Consider the following 11,033-nt stretch of genomic DNA (forward strand, 5'->3'; position numbering starts at 1 on the left):
ACATACCTTACTGGTTACTCCGTATTGCCCTTTCCTCCATTTTTTAAGCAGTGTAGCAGAATACCGCACTGGTGTACAAGATGTTTACACATGTTCATAACCCCTAGGACTTCCTTAGCATTGGGCCTCAAAAGCATCGAGGTCTCTCTGTGTTCACACGGTGTTTTTAAAAAATCCCAATTTCCCCCCGAAATAAAGACTGCAACAGAGTTTGAGATTCTAATAAGGAAGTCATATAAATAATATTATGAGAAAGAACAGCATGTTCATATGGAAGCAAACATTGTTAACATATCATAAACCACCACCACAACTGCAGAATCTGAGATCTATCAAATCTGATACATCCCACTAGCGATTTATTGCAAGCCGCCTGACTGCTGCTCAAACAGCCCTGCGGTCCCAAGCAGACATAAAAAACAACAGGCTCGTCAAGCCCCTAAAGGACCATTAGTGGCTACCTTGGCCAGCAATCTAAACCTGTATGATGTGTCACAAGAATTCAGCCATAACATATGATTTATGCTAGAATATACCCAAGGGAAAAATAAAGAGGCACTGAGACTGATGGCATAATGCTAAATAGATTTTAAGAAATGGCTGAATACTCATGGGAAATTCTAGATAAATGCATGCAATTCCCATTATACATTTCCATTCATTTTACAGTTTATACTCTGCCTTCTAGATGAAGTAGATCTTTGATACAGTTTACAGTCATATAAGAAAACACAGCTGAGAAGTAATTAGATTAAGTGTTGTTCTCCCAAACAGAGCAACAAAAACATGAAGACATTCCTGAAATCATGTAAGCTCACTACTCCCAAAGACATCTAAAATTTAAAAATATGCTTGATAGTTTCCTAAAGACCAAAGCAAAATGAATCCAGGGAAGGGGTCCCATAAAATTTAGAAAGGGACCATGGCTCAGCCATTTGCTTTGTATGCAGAGGGTCCCAAGTTCAATCCCAGACATCTCCAATTAAAAGGATCAGGTAGAAAATTACAATATCTCTATATGGAGAGCTGCCACCAGTTAAAGTAGACACTACTGATCTTGATCAGTGGTTTAACTCAGTATAAAGCATCATCATCATTCATGCGTGTTTATTTCTTGTATCCAGAAGTCTGCCTTCATAAAACGAAAGCACTAAAAAGCAGGGTCTCATCAGATGAACTGAGCATATGAGAACACACATCGGGAAGAAAGCTGTTCCTAAGCCTTTTTTAAAAAAAGAAACAGGGCAGGATCAATCTAATTACTGTGATTCCAAAGGGGAGTAGGGAAATATGTCAAGAGGGTTAGCACCAATTTACACAGATTCTAAATGGCTGCCTAAAAGGAGCTGCAAGTTTCTAAGTCTTTTTGTTTGGAAACTTGAACCAAGTGTAAATTGATTTAGAACTGGCTCTTCAGTCTACGGAAAGGTAGTTCTACTATCTCTGCTGCATACAGGGAAAATTACAGAAGATGGGAAACTGACAGTTCTTGTCATTTTGCAGCTGTTATTAGGAACCCTGAGGGTAACTGTGAAACTGACAAGAACAAGGTCAATTTCACTGTGTTGTGCTATGACAAAGCCAGAAGCAACTCCAGCCCAAGACAAGAGTAGGGTTCAGGCTTAAGAATATTCCCATTGCAGGAGGGAGCTAAGGATGGTTTTAAATATGAAGCCATCCAATGCATTTGACTACATGTGTGAGTGTTCATGTCCACAGCTGCAGTATTGCCCAGGGCACATTCCCAAGACAGAGGTGCAATGGTCTCATTTATAGGACAATATGAAAAATACTGCTTTTTATGTTATATATTCTGCTAGTAGGAAAGACATATTTGGATACCTTTCTCTATGCACAACAGGACTATTGCTTTTGCAGGACAAAGCCACAGATATAGCTGATCAAATGCAAACTTGAAACTATCATGGTACTCTCTAAAGTCCCAGAGGTAAACAAAATAACTCTGGGATGGAGAGAAAGAATGTGAAATATATGCCTGGCAGGGAACACAAAGTAGAAGTTTTGCAAACAGAAAACCTATGACTAAAATTAAATAGGTTGATATAACTTGTGAATGGTGCAATGGCTGCCATTACTTGGTGCCCTTCCCACCATCATAGGTTCATATCCTCAAAGTGCTCACTATTGTATCAAGATCCTCAGGCTGTAGGTATGATCTGGAGTATTCTTCTCCATGTTTATTTCTGGATGAACACATCAACCATCATACATAACTTACAAATTTGATTGGTTTTGACTGGAACAGTGATTTGCAATGCAGAAGAGAGTACACTGCTATGGGAAATGACAGCTCCAAAATTGCAGTTGTCCCCACTACCCCAAGGCTAATTTACCCAGGACTGTAACATTATTGTGAGTACAGTTAAAAATGCTGGTTTCAACCCATCGCTTATAATATATTTAGGATTTTATCTCAATGCTTATGTACTGTCACAATCTCAACTGAAAGGAGCACTTTTATTGCGTTCTTTGTACATCAAATACAAACAACAAGAGATGCTATGAATGGCTGTTCTTCAAGTTAGGAACTGACATCTCTGTATGTTTAATGGAGCTTTTGCATCTTCTAAAAGCAATGATCTTTTTGTTGAGTGGACACTGAGTGGGCCCAGCAATGTGCATTATTTTAAGAATGGAATTAGTGAAGTTGCCTTGTCTCCATACTATATCACTACAATATGCTCTACATGAAGCCACTTGGAAGAGTGTTTGGAAATCAGCTTGCCTAGAATAAAGCAGTCAGATCATTAACACAAGTTGACCCTGAGAGAACATATTCCACTCACATTGAGAGAGCTGCACTGCTTCCACTGAATGCTCAAGCCCAATTCTAATTATCTTTTTTGACCTTTAAAATCCTAACGCAGGATATCAGAACTTGAACCTTTTCCCCATATATGCCTGCTGGGCAATGAAATAAGTGGAGGAGGAGGGGGACTGCATACTGGGTGCTATAACCATCTGAGCAAAGGTAAGTAGGGATATCAGAACTTGAACCTTTTCCCCATATATACCTGCTGGGCAATGAAATAAGTGGAGGAGGAGGGGGACTGCATACTGGGTGCTATAACCATCTGATCAAAGGTAAGTAGGGCTGAGGAATCAAGCCTGTCTCTAAGATGGCCGTTTCCTTCTGGAACCTCCTGTCATTGGGTTTGAACTCTATGCCACACCAACAATCAGAATCTGGCTTGAAACCAAGCTTACCAAGAAGCAAATCCAGAACTTTCTGCTTTCCAATAGATTTTTGGCCCTTCCTAAAAAAACACATGAGCAATTAGTGGTGCAATATGGCCTGGACCTCGTCTTGTATTTCTGAGGCCTTTGATGGCAAGAAGCAAGGACATAGGTGGGGGGGGGGGTTCTCAGGTTCAACCCCCCCCATTCATGTCCGAAGCTCCGCTCACCTGTTTGTGGGATTTTAAAATATTTTTAGTGTTTTTTTGGTTTAGGCTAGTAGCACCAAACTTTCAGGGATTGTTTGGGGGAATCTCCTGATGATATTACCCAGGTTTGGTGAGGTTTGAGTCAGGGGGTCCAAAGTTATGGACTCTCAAAGGGGGTGACCCCATCCTCCATTGTTTCCAATGGGAGGTAATAGAAGATGGGGGCTACACCTTTGAGGGTCCATAACTTTGGACACTCTGAACTAAATTTCACCAAACCTGGGAGGTATCATCAGGAGAGTCTCTTACTGATACCACTCAGGTTTTGTGAAGTTTGGTCTAAGGGGTCCAAAGCTATGGACTCCCAAAGGGGGTGCCCCCATCCCCCATTGTTTCCAATGTGAGGTAATAGGAGATGGGGCTACACTTTTGAAGGTCCATAACTTTGGACCCCCTGAACCAAACTTCACCAAACCTGGGTGGTGTCATTAGGAGAGTCTCCTAAAGATATCCTAAAAGTTTGGTGCTGCTAGCTTAACAATTGCACCCCTGACAGCAGGCACCCCCCAAATTTCCCCAGATTCTCCTTTTAAATCCACCCCCTTCAGCATGGATTTAAAGGGAGAATATGTGGTCCTCAGTTTAAAAGAAGAAGAAGAGTTGGGATTTATATCATTCCTTTCTCTCCTGTAGGAGACTCAAAGGAGCTTACAATCTCCTTGACCTTCCCCTCTCACAACAAACACTCTGTGAGGTGGGTGGGGCTGAGAGAGCTCCAAAAAGCTGTGACTAGCTCAAGGTCACCCAGCTGGCATGTGTGGGAGTGCACAGGCTAATCTGAATTCACCAGATAAGCCTCCACAGCTCAGGCGGCAGAGCAGGGAATCAAACCTGGTTGCTCCAGATTAGAATGCACCTGCTCTTAACCACTACGCCACATTGAAAGTGATGCTGTTTCAGGGTGGGGGATAATCCACCACAAAACAGCATCACTTTCAATGTTGTTTAACTGGGGACCCCAGATTCTCCCTTTAAGGTGGATTTAAAAGGAGAATTTGGGCTCTCTAGTTTAAACACCATTGAAAGTGATGCTGTTTGGGGGTGGATTCCAGCATCACAGCGGCTGCCCGGGGAGGGGGCGCCCGCAAAACTCAGATTCTGCCCAGAGGGGAGGGCAGAAGAAACTGCCAGCTGCCGGCTGGAAGCCCAGCTGGTGGGGGGCAGGGGAGGGCAGGGCGGGGGAGGCTGTCGTCCCTGGCCTTGGAGAACTGCTTTTATAAGCACTAGGCCGGGGGCGGGGCTTGGGGAGGCATGGCCATGTCCTAGGGGTGGGGGCGGGTGTGGCTCCACCCCCAACCCCCCCCATAAAAAATCTATACCTACGTCCCAGGCAGGAAGGCGGTGATATTGTGCCTTTGGAATCTCAAGAGGTATTTGGACTGTCTGAGGCAGGTTGGAGAATCCATCCCAAAGTACGGCAGCATAGATTTGTTTTGCGCATTATATTGCAGAACACTGTTCCACTTATTCTTAGATCACTTGCCGGCTTTTTTGCATCTCCTTGAAAATGATATGTTGATGGGTTCTGACTAGTTACTAGTATGCTAGTTTTAAAATGAGATATGATATACTGAAGCCTATTTGACTACCTTCAGTATTTTATAACTTACAGAATACCAGCCCGTACAATAAATAATTACACTTTTCTTTTTCCCATTTACAATGTGCTCACTGTTGTACATGGTTTTCCTTGTCATAAGTCCATCCTGGGTCTATGTCCATTTACATGTGTGCGACATGTTTATGTGCATGTAAGGCACAATCCTTTCTTTTGCTGCAATTATTCCAAGTTAAAATCCAGCTTCCTATGTTACTGAGTGAGTTGGGGTATACTAATCAAGGTTGCCCCTGAGCAAATACAAAGGGCAGAATTTCTCAGTTACTTCAACCCTTATCCTCTCTGTATATGTGTGTGAACATGAGTGAGGGGCTATGGTGCACAAGGAGGAGTTTGAAAAATGGTCTGGTCTCTTTAACAGAAAAAAAACTTTATAGCTACCGGTTATCAAACTAAAAACAGAAAAAAATAACTACCATGCCTACTCGTTTACAGTAGCAAAAAGATCAGGAAGAAATCTTCTCACTTAGCTAAACTAACAATACAGAAGATTTACTTCTAATATTCCTCTCTGGATGCCTGTGGAGCAAATGCAAATCCTGACCCCATTTGCTCCATGCAGGGGAATCTGAGCTTTTGAATTAGTGGTGTAACAAGGATGGGGAATGATTGGGGGTGTGTGGAGTTCCAGGCACCACTTTAGTAGCTCATGTGGGGGTACTTTCCACGGGCCACCTTCCTCACTTCCCCTGAACTTCATAGCCAGCATTCAACTGGCTTTCCCCATTCCTAACTCCACATGAAGTTCAGGAGCAGTAGGTATGTTTGGGCTGGGCCTGGTCCAGCTTTAAATTGCAGTTTTGAGCCTGCAGTTTAAAGCTGGACCCAGCCAGGCTGAGCCCAGCCTCAATCTGAGCATTCGGTCCGACCAGCTTCAGATCTATACTGCTTGCTCTGCCCTGCAAGCTCCACCTCCTGACAGGTGGAGCTTCAGGGACAGAATCAACAGTATAAAGGACACTTATGAAAGCATATGAATTGGTGATAAAGGAGTCTGTCAGCCCTGCCTGCAAGAGAGCCTGCTTACCTGCCAACAGAACAAGACCTGTTGAGCTGTGGCCTGCACCTGTGGCCAGGTCCAAGATAGTGGCAGCAATGGAGCAGAGCTAAGATGCTTGCTCCAAGTAATATTAATGTAACAACCTGAACCTGCTTACTATAGTTTATTATAGCTTCTTAGTAGTAGTTAGTTAGACAGTCTTAGTTAAGATAGCTGCAAGTTTGGGTTAGTCTAATCCTCAAAGAGTTGTTTAACATTGTACTATTAGGTTGTCATAGGAATTTTCTACTGTAAGAGGGGAAGAGAAGGATAAATAAGGGATTAGTAGTAGTTATGATTAATTCAGTTGATGTGCTAGAGTGTGGCTCCTGCTTGATAACAGATGAACATTCAGAGGTTGCCTCTGAGACCCAAGGATCTGAAAGGTCATGTTTTTGCACTTCATGGTGCAAGCATTAACTCTCTAAAAAATCCAATACTAGACTCATAACTCAGATAACAGTTTAACAGAAGGATGAAAAGCCCACTGTGCATCCCTTCTGCCACATCAAACTTTAGAAAAGTATAAAATGGAATAGAAAGTTACTTGGGAATTTCAAGTTGGAAACATCCCAGATGTGATATTTCCCATTTCAACCAAAACTTCTTGCAAAACGGCCTGCATATACCATCAAATCTCTTTGTCCTATTTTATTATGAGATCCTAATTCTGAGGAATCATACCTCAAGAATGTGAATTTAAACAATATTCGCTAGTTGATTCATCATCTAGCAGCAGTTGACATTTTTATTAGAAACTGTCTTTACATAACACCTTTGCAAAAATCTACTACTCGTGATGTCAGTCAATCAATATGAATGTCACCAACTAGTTACAGTTAGCACAACATTCTTACTCATCAGCACAACTGCAATAAAAAGCACTGAAAGTAGCTGAGGCTACTCTACCAGTGGAATGGAGTCTTACCTTTATAGAGTCTCTGTCTTCATGCAGAACAGCAGCAACATGAGAAGGAGAGAGAACATGGGAAACAGAACAGTTAATTTATATAAGACGCACACACTTCTTACCATTACAAAAAACACATTATCCCCATTAAATAATACAGTCATTCTGGTGGGACTCAGAAGTAGTCTAGGTGGGACACAGGGTTTTCATAACAGTTACATAGAATTCACTCACCCTGAATTCCTATGATCATGTGTAAGCTTGACATGTCTTCTCCCACTGACTCTACTTGCCATGGATAATCCATTTGCAAATTTTTGGAATGCTTGTAGTAACCTTGAACACTCGCTTTTCTCCTAATACTCTCTTTTCCCCTTGCCCAAAGCAAGAGGCTTTGATGTGCTGCTTACTGCCAACCCACTGGGTTTCTGCAATTCTTTATGTCCTTAAAACTTACTACACAGGGTAAACAGAATGCTTAGAAACATATAAATGCCCCTCTTGGGAAAAGTGGGCTTTTAATGTGTTATCAGGTGGTATTCAGGTTATTTGATAGAACAATTTTTGGAATGTATGATACAAAAGATTGAGAACCACTAAAATAATCAATTGCACAGGTGTTGATTTTAAAGTACAAGTAGCTTTATATACTTGAAATTATCATTTGAATGTGTTCTTTAACTACAGTAACTGCAGATAAACAATAATCAGTCTAGCAGTTACCTTGAGTCTGTGGTGCAAGACACAGCAGAACTTTTTTTTTCTCCCAAGGTGGACGCAGTTGTGAAGTTTTTAACTGTTGCTTTCCATTATGGTCCCTGATCATTATGCTCTGCTGCAATCTCCACATTTTACCATAGGTACCTTCCTTACCATGCTATTCTTGCACATTTAGAAAGTAAGGCTATGAAATATGTGTTCTGAGTGAGCTGCCCATGAATCTGAAATGCCAGCGTTTTGGAAACTATGTAAATCTTTTGCTACCCACTCCCTCCTGTACCTTTAGATCAGTGAAAGTTCTCATACCTCTTTGGTGATCATTATCATGATGCTTCTTTTCATCTTTAATAGGGAGATGGGACTGTCCCCCAAGGGCGCTTGACAAGGCTAGGAGGCCGGCACTGCTGCCAATAGGTGGGATGGCTGGTGGTTGCAGTCCTGAAGGGTGTGGAGTGAGAGGCACTGGGAGACCATGACCATGTGATAAATGCTGGGCCTGGAGTTGCTGCTGCTGTGAAAAATCAAACACAGATATTGAACTTGTTCTGAGAAAGATGTGCTTTGGGCATGCTTAACTGCATGCTGGATTGCACTTGCATATTTTCAAGGCCTGTCACACCAATCAACAGCCTTGCTTTCTCAAAATTAATCTACCAATACAAATGGGACCAGTTAAAAATGATATACCCAATCTCAGTTATAGGTGATAATGTCTGATGAATGTTTCTCTTGGCTGAAGTGCACAATTGTTTATTATTTGGAAACCATTTTCTTAACACATAGATCAAGCACTAACTGTAAGTCAAAAAGGGGAAGAAGTTGCACACTGTACAGACTTTATTAAATCTCGTTTTTACTGCAATGTTAATAAGACAAAAAATCTGGATAGCAAGGGCAGCAACTCCAGTATTAAATTTCTGGAACAGTTACACCCAGATACACATGTCTAATCAAAACATATGAGTTAACTATAAACGCAGTAATAAAGGTTTTTTTAAAAAAAGAAGAAAGCTGAAAATTGAGGAAAATTAGCGTTAAACAGTTCTCCCAGAGCTACTGCACAGCATGCAGCAAGAGTTAATTTGAAAGAGGAAACCTGAATTAACAATCCAGAAAAGGAAACTGGTTGCAGCCACCGTTTTAAGTCCTTTAAGTGTCCTCAGCGGTACTTGAGCAAATTACTAAAGAAAATCTAATGTAGCAAGGCTTGGGTCCTCCTGTAGGCTTGCTCAATAATGCTGAAATAATTGGGCACTCTGTGCACGTTTAGTGATGCTCGAATGAAAAGCTAGAGGCCTGCCCTCGTACTCTTCTCTAGCTGCTGACTCTGTGTTGTGACAGGTTTATTTGAGTGGGACTGTGATGCATGCACCAGTAACTGCACTGACAAGAGTTTAAAGTCATTTTTACCAGAACACTGGCAACACATACAGAAAGCCCTTGAGAGGTTAGTATTGGAGTGCTTGACCTCAGCCAAGGCTGCATCAAGCTTTCTGCTATACTAACCATTGTGGGGTAGATGGTTTGTTGATGCTGTTGAATGAGGGGGGAGGGAGATGAGGTGGTAAGAGGGAGGGGGAGAGAGAGGAAATGTGTCATGTTCAATCTATCCCAATAGGGAACTGTTTCACTTCACACTTGCACCAGAAACAGACCAATTTTCCCCCTCCCGCCTTACAGAGAATTCACAAACTGACTCTGAAGCTTTTATTTTCACCAACCAGAACAATCTCCTTTCGAGCAAATTAAAATATTATTTTACCGCTTGCTTCTTCTTTATATGTACATTTTTTTAAAGTATAGGAGCAATATGGTTCCTAAATATCTCCTTTAAAGTTTTCTCTTTGCCTGCTTTCTCAATTGCAGCTCTACATTGCGTAAACCTTGCTCTTATATATATAACATAATATATATAATTACGTACATGTAATTAGCTTTCACTTTGTCTCTGGGGCAAAACCATGCACAAGAGTGATTTTATTTACAATTGTGTAATCTGAACAAAGCACATCTAGTTTTAAAAACTAATGGTCAACATCTAGTGTCCGTTTAAACTAAAATTAACATTTTAATCAGGAAAGTGTATAAATCAAAATTTCAATATTAACTTTTATTTGGGTTCTTCACAAGCTAAACTTAAAGCTACAGTAGGTTTACCAACATAAAAGTCAAAATAAGGACTCTTCCTTACACTTTAGTCAGAGACAGTCTTTTAAATAAAAAGTGTGATCCAACAATTCAGATCCAACAATCCTGCACCCCCAAACTTTGGTGGGGAAGTGTTAATTTGCCACAAACAGCAACGTAAGGTCAACTCATGAAAATTCTGTACCACAGTCAAGGTTCTCAGGACAGGCAATAAAATAAAGAAATGTACAGCCTTCTACAGAGAGCTTAACACTTTTCTCACCTGAGACCACTTCAAGCTCAAACCTTGATTTTAACCCATAACTAAAGAAGGTCAGAAGAATCTCCCCACACCTCTTCTGATAACTCAGCCAGTAAACTTTTCCAAATGTTATGAGCAATAAGACAGTGAGATAAGAGTTCTGATCACCTACAGTGCCTTTTTAATTCTCTTCCCTAACTTGTGAAGTGAAAGAATGCCAAAACAAATTTCAGTTTATGTGACCATTAACTGCCTAATTTAAGGACACTTGCTTTATTAAAAAAAATTGGGGAATGCTAAAACTGTATCAACACCTTAACTGAGCCACACATTGGTGCAAGAATTTGAGACTCTCCTGCAGCCTAGCCCCATCCTACCCTTGGGTAAAGGCTATCACTCAGCAGAAGAGCCACTCTTAGAACTCAGAAGGTTCTAGGATCAACCTCTGGAATCTCCAGTTAAAAAATCCAGGCATCAGATGATGTGAAAGAACTCAGCCTGAGACTCTGGACAGCCACTGCCAGTCTGAGTAGATAATCTTGATCTTGTTGGACCAAGGGTCTACTTCAGAATAAGGAAGCTTCACGTGTATTTAGGTGCCTGCCACATGGAAAGTAACACAGGATAAGAGGATATACTGGGCAATGTTGAGCAACATAGTATGTAGGAAGGACTGTGTGGTCCAGCATGCTCCTGATGGGTTCTGGATCAAATTCCTCTGAAAATTCAAATTACTTCAGAATCTGCGACAAGCAGATATGAGAGTGTATGTGAGAATAACACAACCATAGCCAGAAGTCGCTGACTTTAAAAAAAAGTAACGTTGACCTGAGCAATGTAGTCATTCCTGTTCTCTAACCCTCCAGTTCATTGATACAACTTCTGCAAAT

The 11,033-nt window shown here is 41.3% G+C and overlaps 1 protein-coding gene across 1 annotated transcript in view; it reads right to left on the minus strand.

Annotated features, from left to right (window-relative positions):
• LOC125436231 (transducin-like enhancer protein 4) overlaps window positions 1-9,282 on the minus strand; it is an 84,648-nt gene extending 75,366 nt beyond the window's left edge. Inside the window, exons 1-3 of the mRNA XM_048503066.1 lie at window positions 9,261-9,282; window positions 8,061-8,265; window positions 7,053-7,069 (exon numbers count right to left, since the gene is read on the minus strand). Of these exons, the coding sequence (XP_048359023.1) occupies window positions 7,053-7,069; window positions 8,061-8,265; window positions 9,261-9,263 (225 nt within the window). The 5' untranslated portion in view covers window positions 9,264-9,282. The remainder of the gene's footprint in view (window positions 1-7,052; window positions 7,070-8,060; window positions 8,266-9,260) is intronic.
• Between the last annotated feature and the right edge of the window lie 1,751 nt (window positions 9,283-11,033).

Source organism: Sphaerodactylus townsendi, linkage group LG07 (genome assembly GCF_021028975.2).
Source record: "Sphaerodactylus townsendi isolate TG3544 linkage group LG07, MPM_Stown_v2.3, whole genome shotgun sequence".
In the NCBI taxonomy this organism is placed as follows: Eukaryota; Metazoa; Chordata; class Lepidosauria; order Squamata; family Sphaerodactylidae; genus Sphaerodactylus; species Sphaerodactylus townsendi.